This window comes from Halichoeres trimaculatus, unplaced genomic scaffold (assembly GCF_033239565.1).
Source record: "Halichoeres trimaculatus isolate MK-OKI-2021-1 unplaced genomic scaffold, fHalTri1.1 fHalTri1_scaffold_3, whole genome shotgun sequence".
Classification (NCBI taxonomy): domain Eukaryota; kingdom Metazoa; phylum Chordata; class Actinopteri; order Labriformes; family Labridae; genus Halichoeres; species Halichoeres trimaculatus.
The window spans coordinates 19,082,605-19,103,049 of NW_027437181.1; the positions used below are offsets into that span (position 1 = coordinate 19,082,605).

The 20,445-nt window shown below is 38.2% G+C and overlaps 1 protein-coding gene and 1 long non-coding RNA gene across 2 annotated transcripts; one reads left to right on the top strand and one right to left on the bottom strand.

Moving 5' to 3' along the window:
* Positions 1–8,000: 8,000 nt before the first annotated feature.
* On the bottom strand, positions 8,001–13,310 carry LOC141787427 (uncharacterized). The gene is made up of 3 exons (XR_012598071.1): positions 13,232–13,310; positions 11,177–11,231; positions 8,001–8,067 (listed from the first exon to the last, which is right to left on the bottom strand). It is a non-coding gene; the product is annotated as an uncharacterized LOC141787427 (long non-coding RNA).
* Positions 13,311–15,773: 2,463 nt separating this feature from the next.
* On the top strand, positions 15,774–20,445 carry LOC141787984 (histamine H2 receptor). Its single transcript, XM_074666755.1, has 2 exons — positions 15,774–16,759; positions 19,117–20,445. Exons 1-2 carry the CDS (start codon positions 15,964–15,966, stop codon positions 19,410–19,412), a joined length of 1,092 nt encoding a protein of 363 aa, XP_074522856.1. The 5' UTR covers positions 15,774–15,963; the 3' UTR covers positions 19,413–20,445.

Sequence of the window (20,445 nt, forward strand, 5' to 3'; positions counted from 1 at the left end):
CTAGAGACAGAAAGAACGGGAGAATCCTTCTTAAATCAGGAGTGTTGGCAGGTCTAGAAGACGCAGGACAGGAGCTGCAAGTTTAGTGCGCAAGTGCAGAGCGGTCTGTTGGGTTTAAACTGCCGTTTGCACGATAGTAGTACAGGCACAACATTAACGTTAATTTCAGGATGAAGTAAACAGACACTTCTTCAACATCACAGATGTAAAAGGCAAGAACAACCACATGTGAACATTATGTCCCAGAGCAAAACCTGCTTAAAAGCTATATTCTTTTGTAAAACTGAAGGTTTTCTTTAAAAAAAAGTAACACAATAATTGCTTTCCCTGGTAACTAATCACATTTGTGAATGAGTAATTCTGTTACTAATTCAACTATTTTTGGGGGAAAGTAATGAGTAACTATAACTGGAACAAAGGAAAATTAGTTGCTGGAACAAAGAAATATCAAAATATAAAAATCAGGCTGATGTTACCTTGGCCTCATAAGTTCTTATGTCACAAAAATTGAGGATCATTGGAAGGGGTCTTCAGATCCTGCTAGTCCCCCATTGGCGGTGGTTCACTGAGTTCCTTGTTTTATCTCAATATATATTGATCAATACAATGTCTGCCACAGTAATTGGTTAATTAGTGCATGTGTTTGTGTGTGGTGTGTTTGTGTGTGTGTGTGTGCGTGTGTGTGATGTTGTGTTTCCAACTGACACAGCAGACTCATTTTTCAGAGGCTGTGGATCATTCTGTCAGGCTAAATGAGTTGTCTGAAAATTAGGGTTACTGCTTCATCATGCAGTCAGCGATCAGCAGAGGACAGCTCCATCCCTCAAGTTCCTGTCTTATTTACATTCACACTCCTTCCACATTCATTCAAACCTCTTCATTATTTATCTCTTTGTTTTCAAGCTTTTCTCAATAAGACTACGCCAAGCATTTTACATCACAATATTTCAATTCAAGTTTCTTCAGTAAGTAACAGTTAATAAAGCTGACAGGTCCTGTATTCTGCCTTGTATTCCAAAAATTTAATCAACCAGTGAACTTGAAATAAAAGACTTTTATCTAAGTTTCTTTTGAGGCAGCAAAAGCAATCATTTTTTATTCTTTTTGAAATGTTTCTAATGTCAATATGCTGCACGAAAGCTCTGGTAACAATATCCTTATGTGACAGGAAATTGATAACACTTCTAAGACAGTTTTTCTGAAAATGAGTTGGTGAAGTTGAAGAGTTATTATTGAGGATCCATTTCAATTCCTTTTTAGCCAAGGAGGCCAAAAATAAAACTGAGATGCCAAAATTTCAGCAAGCAAAGGGCTGGACCATTGAAAGAGGTTTAGGATTTAAACTGCTTCTCAGGGATGCATCTATACTTTCCTCTTCATATATAATGTATGCTCACCTGTAAACAAAGTCGCCTCGCTCCTAAGCAACAAGAGCTGCATACATTTCAAGTTCAACACTTATGAATACTAAGTATAAACAAGTTTTCTTAAAAGTATAACCTCACTTTTTTAGTGTCCTAAAGCACAGTAAAAGCTACAAACAGAACTAAATTGTATGCACATTTTCTCTCAAAGCTAATGTAACCTTGTTTGTGCTGTTGTTTTTGTGTTAAGGGTAAGAGAGAAGCAAAGAAAAGTTGCAGTAACAAATGTGAGAAATAAAGGAAAGGTTCAAAGTGGTTACTACGTTTATTTTTTATTTATTTATGCTTCCATGGTCTAAATTAAAGTGGCATCACAGATGAGTTGAAACAAATAAATATGCTTTTGTAAGAAGAAAAAAAGATAACATGTTGAGTGCACTGAGAACAGAGCTTGACAGAGTCGCACTCTGTCAATTTAATAATCACTTTAGAATTCAGGCTGCTGAAAAATAGAGACTGTTGAAGATTTGCTAGGGTGCTGTACTTTCAACTATAAACAAGATAATTTGCCCAATAGTTGGGTGATAAAAGGACACTTCAGCATGCAGATAACACCAACCTTTCAACTGAGCAACAACCGACTCTACCACAGAGCAACAACAGCCCAGTTGTCAGAGAACTCAAATGTTAAATAACATTTAAACTTTGGGGCACAGATAGCCTAGCAGTTTACATCGTGCTCCATGAGGTTCACCCTTAAACTGATGGACCAGGTTTGAATCCATCCTGTGGCCTGTTACCCACATGCCATTCTCAACTCTCACCGTTTCCCACTCTGTCCACCTTCCTCTCCAATTGAAGGCATGAAAAGCCTGAAAAATAACTTAGAATACATATATTTTATATCTTTTAGCTGCTGACTCACAGATCTCACAAGATGCATCACCAAAAGTGAACAAATCCCAGTAAAGTCAAAGGAAAAAAAAAATCATTGAAAGACTTTAATAGAGGGAAATGATCAAAATTCTTCATTTCCTCACAGATGTTTTTACTAAGCTCAGACGAAATCTAAAGACAGATTTATAATGCAGACTCTAATGGTCATAAAAATTCTGTTAATGAGAAAGAAAGAGGCCTGGAGTCCTGGAGACAACTATTAGATCAAAGATGAGATATAATAAAAACAACTGCCTGCAAAAAACTCTCAAACTCATCTTGCTGTTTGAGTTGAACACCTAACATCTGTTGATGGAAGTTCCCTGTCAATATTAAGAAACTCTGCTTGTCTTTATTTAGTATTACATTCACCTTACATGTATGTAATTTCTGGGGGCTTTCCTGAACCCTGGACTGGCTGGATAAAGCATGAGTGTTTGTACCTGTTTAAATTTCTCTCATTGATACTTCTATGTTTGAACAAAACTCCTGCAGATGTAGTGAAACATCATTAACATACAAAGCACCAGATCCATTTTGACTGATTCACAGATATTTTGACTCATTAAAAAGACAAAACTTACACAAATCTATTTCATCTAATGTTACATTAAGACCAAGCCATACCACTGAGCTCACAGGCTCATTAGCAGGCCTCTGGAGATGCTTCTCTTGATGGATTGCTGCCATTAAGTACTTTTTTTCAGTTTTCAAACCCAAATGATCGCCTTGATAAAGATGTATTCATACTATTTTGTAGCATGGTCATTTACACTCAGCAAAAATGATAATGCTGTCCCAATGTATGAACAAAACTATATTAGCAGGTTGTTGTGACCATCTGTAGCATGACATACAACAGCGATACTGCAGCCTGCTGTATTCAGTCTCATCATACAGCAGACATTTAAAGTTTTTGTTCATGATTTGGGCTTACTGTTGTGAGAAAACTTTAAAGTTTGAATTTGTGTCATTGCTTTTTCCTTCCTCCATCAGTTCATGCATGTAACCTAACATACTGCATACTATATCTGTTTGATCTAATATTCTTTTTGGCTGTGTAGAGTGCAAACGACAGTAAATGGCATGGATGAAAGAGAGTTGTCAAGTGTGTGACATATGGGATGCAGCCGCAGCCAAAAAAACACATTTTTGCGCTCTCTGCCAGCCAGTGTGCCCATAGCCCCCTTTGAGAGAAGTGATGCTGCCAACATCCATATTTATTATCATCATGGCTGCCACAGTATGGCTGTCCTAATGATTCATTAATGGGCTCATTGCTGAGAAATACATATAACTTGTACTTTTCAGGCACACTGTATGGAAACAGAAGCTAATTCTGGGGAAATGGAAGATAATGAGCATTGAGTTTCTACAAACCAACAGGGATTTAACTTTAATTCATTTTATATACACAGACTCGGCACACAGGAAATAAATTCATGTTGTAAAAACACTGTTTACTCTAGCAGCAGATTCTTGTTTTAATAATCCTACTTGCTTTACTGAGCATAAATTTGACGTACATCTTTTCATCGAGCACCTTATCGACTAATGGCTGTGGTTCCCAACAAAAGTAATGGTGATTGATGACACTGTATGTAGGTGTATGTGAAACCCCAGGGGCTTCATAAGACAAAAGAAAAAGCATTGCCTCAACATTTCTCTCCCATCATAATCAATGTCCTGACAGGCTCATTGATTTTTGTGTTTTTATCTATAAACATACTCAGAAAAAAAATCCATCTAACTATTAACAGTTCTGCTCCTATGCTCAATGCTCTATGTACCCAGAAGTGTGATATGGCTATTTTTGTTTTCTCAACAATGTGTAGCTCCAATTTTTGGCTCATGTAGTAGAAATAAAATACAAAAAATAATCATTATATCACCTGACTTCAAAACACCAACAAAGAACAACTGTAAGGTTAATTAACAAATATTGTTGAAAGTATTATTAATCCAGCTGGTATTTTCCATACTGCGACAGTATATGATTCTCCCATCTTTCAGTCAGTCAGCACAAAATGACCTTTCCAAGCCCAATGACCCACTCCCCTGTCTTTTTTCTTGATAAACTTGGCTTACTCACCATTATGGCTGTTTGAATCAGTCCTTTATTTCATGTGTCACCAAAGGCATATGACATGGAAGAGGACTCTAAATCCTCCCTAAATGATCTCCTTCAACCATTGTTGACTCTTCAGGAGCAGCTTTTTCAATATGACACAGTAGTGGTGGTTCACTCCAGTCATAGATAAAACAACCAGTCAGATCCACAGCTCTCAGGCGGAAGCAAAGGCAAATGGTACGGCAGAACATAACATACATAACATACTGATTTTTTTAAAGATATTTGCTGTATTTTTAAAATCAAAATGTTGGAGTTTGAATCAAGCATTGATCTATTTCCCACCCAGAACATAACCTGAAGCATTGTCTGCAGCTCTCGTAGCTCCAGTGTAATATTGTCTGAATCAGAGCACATGACCTTTGAAAGCATGAAAGTGAAAGTAAATTTATTATTGAAGGTAAAGTATGTTTTTTTTTGCCAGGTGTCAAGTAAGTCTGCTCATTACCCACCTATCACAGCTGAGACACGTTAAATGTCTCTGACAAATAACAGAATATTCTTGATGTTTGTTAAAGAATAAAAATTACCACCAGGCAGACAACTCAAGCTGCACAGATCACACGGACACGCCATCCTCTCGATCAGCTGACCTTAGCATCCTCTCAATTTGGTGGGCTATCAGTGCTGGAATCCACCTGTAGGGGGTCATTCCTATCTTGTCACTTCTTAATTGTTGCATATATATGAATCTGCAAAGAGTTATAAAGGTAAGGGTTTCAACACTAAATCCAAATAATTTTCTGCTGCATTAATAAACGTAAGCTGTAAAACGTAAGTTGTCCGACTGAAATATTTATCCTCGTGTGATATCACTGTGCAACATGATCATGCTGCCTTGTATTGATAAATATTTCAGATATTGAGGTGATGAACACAAAGAGTCTGTAAGTCCCTTAATACTTGATGTCTTTAAACATAGATATCAGGTTTTCAGCTTAGAAAAATACTAAATATTCTATTAGGGCAAGAATTTGGTTCATAAAACAACCCATGTTACTTCTTCAGAAGATTTTTTGTATTCCCTATTTTTTTTAACACCAAATTGCTCTTCTAGGTGGAACAGAGGGTCCCTGTGATTTGTGTCTCACCAGGGTTCTAACAAATACGGGGCAGTCTGTTCTTTCGAAAAAGGTCAGGAAACAGCCTCATACCTCAGGTTTTGTAAAACCTTAAAGAAAACAGGGATAGAGGATATAAAAGAATTTCCCACGCAGCAAGGTAGATATGACATAGGCTGAATCTGACGAGCTACATCTCAATAAGCAGCTGACGACTCTGTAATATCCACTGTCAACCACATGATAATGGGATTAAGTCCCTCTTTCTGTTATTCTGGCCTTAGTAAAAGTATATGTTGTGTTTTGCAATGTACCTGATATCAGAAGTCCATCTTGTCCTGTTTGTAAACTACACATTGCTGCTGCTGCTGCTACACACAGATAGTAAACAGGACAGAAATATTTGAATGGCAAACAAGCTCCATAGTAAGATGAAATCCCAAGGGATTCTTCTGCAAGCACCTGCTCCTACTTAGATAAACAGCATTGAATCCTGAACAGGAGGGGATGCAGATGGAGGGGGTGGAGAAATTGCTAGGAATGTATGCTCCACATGGGTTTATCATTTAACACGGATTCAACAAGGACCGTTTGTAGGATGTCTGAATAGAAGAGGGAAATAAACAGAGCTTAACAACAGATTTGAAATATAATGAGTGTACTCTGAATGGATGCACTGAGAAGTCACTTCTAGTTTGTCTTGTTTGGTTGTCTTTAAAAGTGTGAACAAATCCAATGACAGTAGATGCCTGTGAGTAAAATATTAGCTACTTGTCCTTTTTTATTAGCAGCAAGAATGAAAATTTCAGTTGGATGATCCGCCAATACAGCAAGCATTTGAATACCTCAACAATGTAGATTTAAAGAGAAAATTCTGCTGACTTGGGTGACTTTTGACTTTTTTTTCTCATATCAACTGCAAGTTGAAATTTCTGGCACATAGTGAAATGTGTTGAAAACTCTTAAATGAATTTAAAAAGTCTATGGAGCACCCTTGTTGCACTGAGAGTATTTTTCCCCAAAGCCTTTCTTCCAGCACTGTCAGTAGGTCAAATCTTCACCTCTACTCTGCTGTAAAACATCAGAATATTTCCCAAACAAGCAGAGACAAAATTTTGTGGGAGCATTTATTTTTTATCAGAGGATGAATCTGTGCAAGATGCAAGTTGTTCAGAGAGAAATTTTGTAGCAGTCATGTCATCAGGCCTCAATTATGTTTTGTTAAATACTTTGCTTTGTTACTGAACATAATCATAATCAATTACCCATGTAACTTATTTTCCCAATGTTTTTAGTTTAATCAATAAAAACGCTGCTAGAGATAAATTGTTTAAGACAACCTCTAATATTCTTTAGTCTTTAGATAAAAACACGCTTCATTTCAGCCTCTTGACATCAAAGGGTGGAAATGAACCTACTTATCCATACCAATTTTAACAAGTTATGATATTTATTCATTATTTTTTTCCAGTATTTATAACACATGCAGACATTCATAAGAAGCGGTAGACTTGCATACAGCTAGCTCTCCACCCCCTTCAAATTGTACTTTCTTAGTAAATAATAAAGTAGTTGGACTCACAAGACAGCTGTTTGGTTTGCAGTCAGTGCCTTCAGGTTAAAAAAGGAATGTGTTTCAACCAATTTTCTAACTACCGGGATAGTGTTCATCCTCATCCCCTCTTCAAATCCTGTACTACTGACATTACCATTTAGCCCAAAGCACCATCATGGTGAAGTGCATCCACTTAAAGCTGCAAATACGTCAGTAGACTCTTTTCCTTGTTATTCAACTCTGTAATATGTTAAATTTAGAAACACAAAAAAGTGAGACAGAGATGGAGCAACAAGAACTGAGTTTTTGGCTTCGACCTATTCATACTGTTAGTTCTCTGAGTCTAATAGTAGTTCTCCTGCTTTCCTGTGAATGGTCTTCATTTTCCCATCACTCCCTCAGATGAATAGGTATGCAAGCTGAATGTGTGTGGACCCCATGATCTCCTCGACCTCGCATCTCGCAGACTTGAGTGGATCAATATGATACAAAGATAGCTTTGTACGTTTTAAAGTTATGGTCATTTCACAGAATCATTTGCTTTATCTTGCCTTCAGCTCCTCTGCCAAACATGAGAATAAATGTAAAATAAGAAAGCTGGTCTTATTCATTTCAAATTACAATGTTCAATTCAATTAATATAAAACTTAGTTCCAGTGTTAAATGAGCCTGTCAATTAATTATGCGTAGAAATCACTGCTGTTATATCAGGACTATAGACAATGGATGAGCTCTAATGGAACAATTTTGAAAAAAAAAATGTTATAACATACACAATAAAACATGCATTATCTGACAACACTGTCTGACAAAACACTGAGTTTGTACAACAAATGAGAGCAGACTATCGGTAAATACTACACATGAAATTCATTTTTCTGAGTCTGCAGATGAAGCCACAGGATGTTTCTTATTATGGTCTGGTTCTACAGACTCCAGCACCAGATGAGCTTTCTCTTGTTCATTCAGAGGTCTTTTAAAATGTTTTTCTTTCATCTGTGACTGCTACAATCTCATTTTCTGTTGGCATAGTAAACAAAGTGATTTTATCTGGCAGAGATTTAATAAGTACTCATTACTTAGCTTGACAGCAGTTCTAAGCTGAAGGGTAAAAAGTTGACTGTGTGCGTCACAGTGATCCTTCATTTGATGTATTTTATGTGGTCTCAACATAAACCATTCTGTATCTGTCAATATACGATGCTTTAAGTGCAGAGATGTTTTTGAATTGGTCTGTGTGGAGGGGGTTTCCTTTGTATGGAACTACACAAGAAAACACATTTAGTACAGCGTAAACACACTGTACATAGTACTTGTATACTTAACACAGACACACCAAGATGAATCTGTAAATACTGCCCATAGATTATAAGTTGGACAACATTTAACAAACTGCCTAGTAGCCCAAGATAGCAGCAGCTAACATGTTAAGTAAAATGGTGACCCTAAATTTTGAATGAAATAATGCCTTCTTCGTTTTTTTTTATTTAATATGGCACAGATAGGCTTGCAATTTATCTCACAGAGATGTGCTGTGTTCATCAAGCAGGCACAACACGGCTAGTGTTAGTAGGGTGCATGTATCTCCTCATTGCATATGCATTTTTAGGATGGACTGATGTAAAAGTAGAGCACATGCAAACACATAATAATTATGTATGATGGATTTTAACTGTCAGTTTTGTTTGGGAAAACTCTTAAACCTGTGACATAAACACCTGACGTATGGGATATGTAAGAGCTGTTCAAATTGAACATAGTACTTATAAAACTAAAATGCTTGAAGGATAAGCCTGTCAAATATTGTTTATAGTGCTCAAAGCTTGTTTTTACATTAATGTTGAAAATCCAGAAGAAGATGATAGTACACACAGATTTCCCAGGCAAAGTTTACACATCTTGATTTCTGCATCTTCTTTTCCTTTCATGTCATGTTTTGCCTACCTTTAATGTTACTGTCATATGTACCTAATAATCCAGTAAGAAGTTGGATGAGATATCGTTCTTAAATGATTTGATACCAACCGGAAACAACTGTTATATCGTCTTTATTCAGTTCCCTTTAAATCTTAAGTACAAGCTGAAAAGTACAGCCCTATGTGATGGGAGACTTTACTGACAGTTCTGACTGCACTGGAGTCTAACTATTGCATTGCATTCATCAGATTCAAATAAGCTACATCAAAATTTCAAGCAACATCCTACACACTTATTTTGAGAACATGAGGCTCTGAGGATGGCTCTTTGATTCAACACAAAGTACTTTGTGTAACACTTGTTGGTGCTGCTGCAACTTGTTCATATTTACATATTGGGCTGAATAAAAACATCACATTAAATGCAGATGTAAGAATAAAATGTCTGAATGCAACAGGCAGCTCTTTCTGCCACCATGTTTCCCTCATTGGCTCATTGCTATTCACTGCATGTTACTCAGCAGAGACTGACGCACATGTGTGTGACGTCAGAGAAGAAAGATTTCTCCTTACAATCAACAGGAAGCAATAAATGAGATAAAGTCAGCAGCTCTGCTCCCTTTTTTCTCCTCCTCTCCTGCCTGAACTCTTTGTCAGCCTCCTGCTTCAGTGGCCAGGGTGGTGTCTGGTGTAAGAAATATTCAGACACTTGACAATTTGAGGAAATTAAACCCTTTCTGCTGTTATTTTCCATTTACACTCAGAAAGCTGTAAGTATCTGTATAATAGTCTGTGGCCAAAGATGCACATTATACAAAGACAACATTTTTCTTACCATGAGTTTGTCAGCTTTTACAAATATTTTAACACACAAGGTCTTCTTACTGCAGATACATATTACCACTGCGTTCCCCTCACTGGGGTAAACCAGACAGGGTGAGAACAGCATCAGACTGTGGAAGAGTGCTGACCTCTGCCAGCACTAACAGAATAATTATCCCAGCCTGTGCACTTCAGGGGCATGAATGCTTTCATATCAGAGACCTGGCATCACTTAGCATCAGCAGACTTCACAAACACCAAGTGCTTAAAACATATTGTGTATATTCTCGTCTTATCTACTATTCACATCTTCTTGTCTTGGTTTGATTTAAAGAGATAACCCTCTAGTTCGGTGTTTAGTAAAAGATACTGGCAGATGGTTAAGATGGTTTCTCATATCATAAACTTCCTGTATTGAATTTTGTTTTATATCTTCCTGATACAGAAAAAACTGCCTTTTCTTTGAGTCAAACTATTTGGCCCAACTTGCACTCTATTAAAATGATAAAATGCCACTGTTTGAATGAAATAGCCTCCAGTTAAACGTGGTTAAAGTACTGAAATGGTTATTGTACTTTTATATTTACCTAAAATAAACTGTATGTGCTGACCATGAGACTCCAAAGAACTTTAAAGCAGGGTATGACGCATTTTCAGTGAAACTTTCAGTGTAAAAATCAACTCAAAACACCTTGAAATCTGGCCATGACAGACTGCAATCTGATCAGGTCAGAGGGGAGCACAATGGCCTAAAAATAACAGAAAGTGCGGATGTGGGAAAGTTGCAACCACTGGTGTAAAAAAAAGAAAGTGAATGCTTTTAGTTTTTCTGCCGTTAATACAGGTCAGAGTTCCACAATTTACAAAATCAAAAGAACCAGAACCAATTACGCCACACTGATAGATCAAAGAATAAATCTTAGTTCAGCGTTAAATAAAAGAATTCTTTCATGAGGGCTTTAGCAGACCAACTCACTTTACCAAGGCCAGATGTTGCATAAGATCAACCTGGTAAGGCACAAAAGCTGATTTCAATGGTGATGCTCTGAAATTTGTTAAAAAAAAAATGAAAAAATACTCAGTGATTTTCAATTTGAAGGCCTTTAAATGAAAAGGGAATGGCTGTTATGTAAGCCTCAGTGTAGGTATTTTTGTACCAGGGAGAGAGGCAGAGGCACTCTGACATACAAACATTGTGTAACAGGGTCAATATGTGCTGCTTAAATTACCCCGGTGTTTTTTTAGGAATGTAGAGCACCAGATTGCTGTCTCCCTGTCAACAGCACTTCAGAATGAGGAATGATTCTCTGTAAACCCCAAAGAAAGGCTGGTTTTGATTGAGTAAACTTGATCAATACCCTCCCACAGCTGTTGTGTTGCTTCAGTCTTACCTCTCTCAAAGCACTCAAGACACCCAGAGAGCACCATTCATGCCGTGTGCATTTTCTGAAAAAAATAAACAAAACAACAAAAGTACTGGTCACTTTTTGGGGTGAAGCAGTGCAAGATGGTGAGGATTACTGTTGCTATGCCATATGGGAAATAGCTGTATTGAGTTATGTACCCCAATCTGAAAATGAATCATATTTATTTCTTCTCTCTTTGAAATGCTATGAGTGATTATGTAGAAGCAGTACCCTTGAAGACTTTCTCTGTTCACTTTCAGCTCTTATCTCTGTACACAACAAAGGATGGTATTCCATATTCGAGCCCGCAGGGTGTTCACATTAGTTTGTCGGCAGAAAGAGGATCCATCTCGGACGCTGCTTTAATAACTCCCAACCTGCCAGGTGGGTTTTGTCTGTGCTGGCAAAGCCGTTATCTGTTAGACAGACTGTCAAGACAGACAGCAAGTTTTCACACAATCGCCCATCAAGCTGCCCCGCTATACTATCTCTCCCAACATCATGCCTCAGCCCTCACTGCAAGAATTAGATAGCGTTGCAGCCCACACAAACACTCACGCACATACAAACACACATGCACAGACAGATCAAATCAATGGCCACCTTCCTCCACATCAGGAAGTGCTGTGCAGTAGGTGGCCAATGGAGGAGTCCACCCACTCGCAAGATATTCAATTGAAAGCATGTACAAATTCATCCTGTATCTCACTCATGTCCACATGGGATAAACTGCATTGACTCATGCACCTTTGAGCAAGTACTGCTTGAATATGTGTGCACACCCACACATGTAGAATCAGCACAGAGACAAACAGTCTTTGTCACATAAAAACATCCCAGTCCACTTTAGTGACACAGGAATCTTCTAAAAGTAGCTTAATTTTTGAATGAACTGACAGGAGAGAAAATGAAGCCTCTTCTTGTGTTTTTTCCCCTGAAATTTACATTTGGATACCGTTTTAAAACACCCTTATATTATCAGCTGCGGTGGCTTCACAAGGGTTGTCACATCACTTATATCATCTAGTGTCAATTATAATGTGTCATGAGGGCAGTCAGTTAATATTTTTCAGCTTAATGGAGCAAAACTGGGCATGACGGGAAGAAATAAAAAGGCTCTGTTACCATCCTGAAAAAATAGGCAACAAAGTACTCTTTTTGTGATATATGCACTATCTTGTTCTAAATTTGTGGCTGTCTGGTGCTTTCCAAGCCTTTCAAAAATAGACAGAATCAGGTAAGCGGCATGAAATTGGCTATGCAATGAACATGAAGAATAGAAACAAGGGTGGAAGAGGGCTGAAAAATATTAACCCAAGAGCCTGAGTCCATCCCCTCCTCCAGGCCTCATGCTGGAAATCACCAAGAGAAATCCGCTCATTAAGACAGAGAGAAACACATATATCAAACGCAGATAGCTGACAGTTCCTCTGGGATATCCAGCCATAGAAGCAGAGCAGAGAAGCAGCATATCTTTGGGCCGTGTACCATATATGAATTCATATTTACAGCCCAACCTGTTTGTTTATGTTAAAGCTTTAATGGGAACATTTCTTCCCATGGCACTTTAGCAACAACACTGCTGTTAATTTATTCTATACATGTTTATAATTAGCAGTGGATTCTTTGGAGAGACTGAGGATTGATGGCTTTGAGGTGACTGTGGGATTCTGTGGGAAGAGACCATATTAAAAGAATTAAAAGTAAAATCTCATTATGACAATTTCCCAATACAAAAATGAGATGTTAGCTCTGAGGAAATGTGTTGAACGTAAAATCCTCTTTTTATATATTTTCTTAATCTATTCATTTCCACAAAGGCTTCTTTCAAGGTCAAGTGAGGAATACGCAGTTACATTAAGTAGTAAAATGTGCTGAAAATATAAGAATACATGTGAAACAGTGTTGGATTGTCTACTGGGTTATAAATCACAGGTCGTATTGGCCTTCCTGTGCTGCCTGTGCATGGGAAGTGCGTGGTATGCTCTGTTTAATGGACTGACTGTCACACAGAACCATAGTGCTGAAACAGATGGTTACCTGAGCGGAAAAGGTCAGTGACAATCTTTCCTGCCCTTTTCTTCGCCCTTGTCTCATGCAGGTTTTCTTGAAGAAAGGATGCTGGCAGCTACCACTCAGCACTGCAGACAAAAACACTTAAGCATGCCACTGGAACATGAGGCAGAGAAAACTCTGACAGTGATGGTGTGTGATCTAGGAAATTGGACCATGATTGGTTGTGCTATATCAGGCTTCTGAGGCTGCAACAGAGCATATACTGTGGGACCTTAAAAGTGATAAATTGTTGACTGACTTGTTGGTGAGGGAACTTGTCAAGGCCGATTGCCCTGCAACTTTGAGCCTGAAAAAACAGGTGGAACCTACAGACGTCCTTTGGCAGCTAAATTCTTAGTCATTTATATGTAAATTTAAATTCAGACTAACTGACTAGTTCGATGGGAGGAAAACTTTGAAAAATAGCAAAAATTAAGCACAGCTTATTTAAAAAGGTCAAACACAGGGTCGCAGAGTCTGTGGATAAACAATATCAAACTGCTTTACTGGGTGCACAACTTCATCTCCATTTTCTTGACCAAAAAACTACTTAACCACACTGTGCTATGACATGGCACATAGGTGTGTTTACATCTGGATAATGGCAATTTAATATTATGGCAGTATTTGGAAACTAGGGCTTCGACACCAGCTAGTGACAAGTGGCTGTGCTACAGCTTAGGCACAACATATCGCTGGCACTTCAGGTTCACAGTTGTAAAAATATAAGTTTAAATGTGTCTAAATTTCTATTGTTCTTGGTGCCGACTAGTAAGGGTGATGCCATTTGAATGTTTAGTCGACCAACATGCTCATTTCCAAAGTGAACAAAGTCAAAAGGGGCTTGTTTCCTTATAATGTGCTCAAAAATTAATTCTTGAAAATAAATGTTTGTGGCTGATCATGGTGGGTTTGCAAAAAAATGTTAGGTCATGCTGTTGCTGGTATAAATAATAATGAGAACATTATTTCTTGATCCTGTGCACTGTAAAAGCCCAACTTCACTCTCGCACCTCATTTGCATCTTTTAATTATTCAAATCAGGCAACAACCCCCTAAATATGATGAAATTTTTAAGGTAATTGTAATTGACAAACCTTAGAGAGCACGTTGGTCAGCTTTTACATATCATTACCTAAATATAGTACTCAGCACCATAGTTGATGAAACCTCAGTGATAGGCTCCATTCTTATTGGACCAAAATCTTCTAAAACTTCTGCACATCCCTTTCAGAAATGTGCCAACACCAACAAAACTTTACAGTTTGATTTGTCTTAAGTAGTTTTCATCTCTTCTTGGTCAGGCTGATTCCATTACTTAATATTATATCTCTCTGGTTGTTTGTTTGTACAAATGCTGGCTCTTGGTTAGCTGAAAAAAAAATAAACACAGAAAGGAGACTTTGAGCTTTGTCTCACATTTTAAGCGTAGAATTATACTAACATAAGTAGTTGGTGAAAACAGAATGTGTGGTTACAGTAAAGAATAACCCTTAAAACCAATGTATGGAATATATAAGTATTATTAGGGATGCACGATATTATCGGCACAATATCGGTATCAGCTGATAAAAGCTTAAAAACACGTTTATTGGTATCGGCAGATATGAAAATTTCTGCCGATAGGCACAGCCAATAAGTATTATTTTCCATCTGAAAAATAAGCTCCTTAAGTAAAATGTAGCACTTCATTTATTTGCACTGCAGAGCTCTGTGTCTGTCACCAGGTTGTTACAGTAGCTCTAAAATAATCAAATGCAACTTAGTTTTGTTTAAAAATGCATTGTACATTTAAAGTTCATGTGATCTAAAGGAATTATTTTTCTGTATTTCAATACTGAATGTCTTGAGTTTGAAAAAATAATATATTTCTTATTTATGGTAAAATCAAATGTTTTTTGTCTTGTTTTATGTGTGTTTCTTAAACAAATAAGACCGTCACAATTAAAGTAACATATAAATTACAGTACAGGATAGACTTAGCTTTCTTTACAGTGAAAAAAACAAACAAACTTGTGATTATCAGTATCAGTATCGGCCAAAAGGGGTTTCGATATATCGGCATATCGGATATCGGCAAAAATCCAATATCGTGCATCCCTAAGTATTATAACCAGTTCTATATCAAAATTGGAGCCATGCATGTCGTATTTGATACAAAGCTATTACCTGATACCTTTACTTAAATCAAAACAGAAAAATCTCATGTATTAAACACGCATAGCTTCTTGGGTATATTGCTAGTTATCTAAGAGTAAGTGTAAGGTACATCTAGAAATCTTTTTTTTTAAACCACTTGACCTCAAATAATTTATCCACCATCTTTCCATGTCCAGGATTTCTTGTGACAATCATTTAAAATTAAGGTATTCTCGAGTCCTGAAAACAGATGGCAATATGAATATTTAAGTCATCCTACTGGATATACCATGTATTAATATTTATATATTATTGAAATCAAATGTTAAAACTGGCTCTTTATTTTGATACCACTGGAGGAAACGTGTATGTGATGTAGACAGTTTGCACCCAGCACTAATTGCGCCAGGTGTGCGGCTGATTGTTTAGCTAACAGGCTACAAGCTGCTGATACTCTGCTTTAAAATGTGACCTCACGTCTGTACGGGTTACTGTTTACTCACTTAAGATGCCTTTAAAAACAAGTTTCCTCCATACGCTGTATATTTTGCTTGCACTAATGCCTCTCTAAAGGAAAAATGTTTTCAAACGACTCAATTCCTGGCGACTTCAACCTGTCAGATGTTGATCCCCAGAGACTGCACGAACTCACTCACCGATCTGTCAAGGTTTGCATAATTATCGTCCTGGGCGTGATGATCACAGTGGGAAACATCGCAGTCCTCCTTGTAATTACTTCTTCCGTGGCTGGATGGTCAAGAAACTCTCGGTACTTTCTGCTCTCACTCACTGCTGCGGACTCTGCCTTTGGACTGCTGGTCATGCCCCTGAATCTGTGGGTGAGTCTGCTGAAGGACTACAGTGAAGGCCCGGATGTTTTGTGTCACGTTGTGGCCTTTAGCAATGCTACTGTCTACTCCACCTGTATGTACACACTGGCCACTATAAGCCTGGAGAGGTATATTGCGGTGTTTTACCCGCTGCAGTACTCCTCTCTGATGACCAGAAAAAGGGCACTGCTCCTGATTGCCTTCGCCTGGTGCTTTCCTCCGTTTCTACTGTCGCCAATTTCAATCCCAGGCGGCATCATCGAGGTTCATTTTTCTACCGCCTCATTGGTCTGCAACCCGTCCTACAACACAAACGTTGGATACTCCCTAAGCTTGACATGTGTTATTTTTTTCCCATGCTCCATCATTATGTCATACGCCAACCTGAGAGTGTGGTGTGCAGCCAAGAGACAGAGACTCAAACTGCGCAAATATGATTGTGCACGTCGCAGCAGACAGAATGTGGCATCCAGGGTGCTCGTACCTGTGATGGCAGCCTACTACACCTGCTGGACACCCTGCATGGCTGCTATGATCTACAATGGTAAGCAATAAATCAGTAGGAAAAATACTTAAACCCTGCAGTGAGGGAAAAGATAATAGATGGGCCTGGCATAGTTGATTCCAAAATACTTTCATAACTGTCTCTTTAAAAGCAGCCAAGAAAACCTAAATGCAGTCACCAGTTTGTTCCTATTTGTGAAATGTTTTTTCATGACAATGGATGGATGGCTGTTCAAGGCTTTTCTCATCTATAGCATCCTGGTAAAATTAAAAATTTATTTTCATTTCTGAAGTTATTTATCTTTCCTTCCCCAAAGGAAGTGTTTGGATAGAATAGAATAAAACTTTATTGTCATTGTAACAAGTAAAACTAAATTAAAGTAACAGCAGCAATCAAGAAAACAAAAGTAAGAAAGTGTATAGAAAGTGCAAAAAGGCCCATAACAAAATAGATGATGACAGCTTGTCCATCATTCTCCAGTTCAGCCAGCCTCCACCTCCACAGGGTCCAGGACTGAGCTTCTTCAGTCATGCTCCATCTCTGTCTCCTAGATCCTGTTTGTTCACAGCAGGTGAAGCTCTTCCAATGTGGCGTTGGTGTCTGGTGTTAGCTCTGTTAGCCATGTCTGTGAATAGCATGATGCTACTCTGCCCTCTGGTATTCCCTGTGTTGCTGGGTTAGCACAGCTAGCTTGTCCATCCTATTGTTGATAGATCTTACGTTCCCAATAACGATGGATGGAAGGACAGGTCCATGTCGTCACTTCTTAGTTTACACCTAAGAACCAGCACGTTGTCCTCACCTCCTTCTCCTCACCTTGTGGGAAGACATCAGGCCTTACACCAGTTAGCATTGACATGCTACAGGCTGCTAACAGCTGAGTTCACATGTAAACAATGCTGCCATGGTTACATGTAGGATCTCCAGACAAACACAGGAGCAAAAGAAGTAAAAATATCACTGAAGCCACAAAAAGTTTGGGGTCCATGACCAACAAATGAGCCACACAAAGTCATGATCCACTCTGAATACAAAGATCACGAAAAAGAGACGAAAAAAACTACAAGAAACAGACAAAGAGGAGAGAGCAGCTGCAATAGGCAGCCATAGCCAACAGGGCAGCACCTAGCAACTCCAAAACTTAAAAAAGTAAAAGTTACATCTGTAATCTCATCTTAAAAAAATATGTCTTAGAAATGCCACTCTTGTTTATTTAAGGATTGACTCCCTAAAAACTCTTCATGTGATGATGTACTCTAATCCTGCATAAGCAAACAGAATGACCTTAGGTTTTTTTAGACCTATTGCTTCTGATGTGGTCCCACAGTTCAAATGCCAAGGTGCCCTTAGGCAAGACACTTAACCCCAAAGTGCTTGGGGTGCTGTTTCATCAGTATGTAAATTGGATGGATTAATGCTGATGGCCTCTTTACATAGCAGCCTCTGCCATCAGTGTGTGGTTGTGGTACTGTAAAAACACTTTGAGTGCTCTACTAAAGACCTGAGAACACTATATAAACAGCTTCTTTACCGTTTAATTGGCTGTGTACTGAATGTAGGCACATAATAGTAAATGTGTTGTCACCTTTGTTGATGGCTGTTTACAATTCAAGCAGTCTGATAAATGTATCTAAAACGATAAACAATGTCAAAGTTCAGTGAGTAATTGTTGAGGTTACAGCTTTAGTCAATAAGAACTCAAAGTAGGAGTGTCGATCCCTCAAATGAATTAGTTTGGTTTTACAAAATAATATTGAACAGCTTGCCCTCCCTACACAAGTCTCTTTAAGTGTGCTGAAATAGCTGTCATAGTTATTTATGTGCTTTTGGCAAGAATACACAGATTCTAGGCCAGTGTTATGACTCAATGCTTTTTTGACTTTTCCTCATTTACCCCGAGCGTTTGCTGTCTTAGAGTAATCAAGACTGAAAATGGTGTCACAGCTGAATATTTTTAGAAGTATAGACCTCATTCTAAAGAGAGGGCTGTAATTCATCTGATACAGAAGAAAATCTCTATAAAATGAAGCTGACAGTCTTAACTGGAACCTCAAAGTGTACGGCTGACCAAATGCTGGTGAGCCTCACTGTGGAGTGATTTCTGCCACTCCACCAAATCTATCAGCTAATTTAGTGCTTTTATATCCAGACCATAAATGTTAAGCTGGTGCCTTTATGTCATTGTGCCCAGGGAGAAGGCTTGCATCTCATGGTTTATTATCCACTGATGCTTCATATCCTTATCTAGGGTTTTAAAAATAAATGAATCATTTCTTAATGACTTTTTCCATTTGTGACCCTTTTGATTGAGAGAGGTGTTCAAAAGGTCAACTGCTCCTCCCAGTCTTTATTAGAAGCTCCTAATATCTGTTGTTGTCATGTCTCCTGCATTGCAGCAGTCTCAGGAAGCACCATACCAGAGTGGGTTGAATTCGTTGTGGTTTGGCTGCCAACCTCCAATGGTTTCCTTAACTGCATTTTCTACTTCTGGATTAACCGAAGCTTCCGGAAAAAGTTCAGGCTCATCCTCTGGAGGCTGGCCACAGCCCTCTGCCCCAAGCTGGCTGATTCTCTTGGGCTCTGCAGCTCTTCGAAGACTCAGTTTGTGTCAGGAGTTTACAACAATAACAACAGTGTTCATGAGCGGTCCTCCAGTGTATCATCCACCTGCACACTGCTGAGCCTGGCTTAGGGAGGAGATTACCTCTGGCATGGTAAGCGACAAGGGGCCTTGCTGAGCTGCTAAATGTATTCCTGTCTAAGATACCAAAACTAAGAAACAGAATAATGGGTCAGATGGGTTGATACAGAAATAGGTTCTGATGGCAAGAATTTAAAACAACCACAGTAGAGTCTTTGTCATAATAATTTAAGTTAAATTATATATTTTCTTATTTTTTATTTTCTTTTATCAATTTTCAATATAATCGGTGTTCAGGTGACTGCAACACAGGCTTAGTATATAACTTATTCTGATTTTTTTCTTTTTTTTATTTGAGCACACAATATTACCAGGACTGATTTTCTGTCAAAGACAGCCTCTTAAACCACCCTTTTAGTTGTTTTATAGTCAGCCATCAACCTTGTCTGTGCCCCAGAAATGTTTGCCTTTGTTCTGCAGATGAATCTTTTAATAGTGACTGCTTTTACATATTCAGACTTGTTGCTGTTGTCATCATATTTCACTTCAAACGTCTGAAATTAGTCTATCTTCAGTAGAAACTGGTAATTATACCTCTCTTCACATGAGACATTTGTGAGCCAACACCACTATCAGATTATGAGCACTTTGAAGAATTGAAGGCATCAACCTTGTCTACAGTTCAAACTGTGAGTCAGAGACTTTGGCATATAACAGCAGAGAGAGGTTAACCTTTAAGTAACCAAATTCAGGTTTGTGTGAGAAGGAAAGTAATTAAGCAGCTCCACTGTAGAAAGGTCACTACATTTATGCCAGCAACAGATAACATGGGAAATAACATTGTGTGTTATTTTGAGATATTAAGTCAATAATCTTTCTTCAATGTCTGCTTCAAAAGATGACTGTAACTTGGCAATACCATGATCTGTCTCTCTGAATCTCTTCAGTTGTTGTTTTATGCAACTTATTTTAGCATTGAGTTAGCAAATGCCCCGATATACATGTTAGAATGTTGAGGTTTACAAGGACTGCCACAGCATGATATGGAAGCAGTGTCCATCTTTATACTACAATCTTTTGTTTT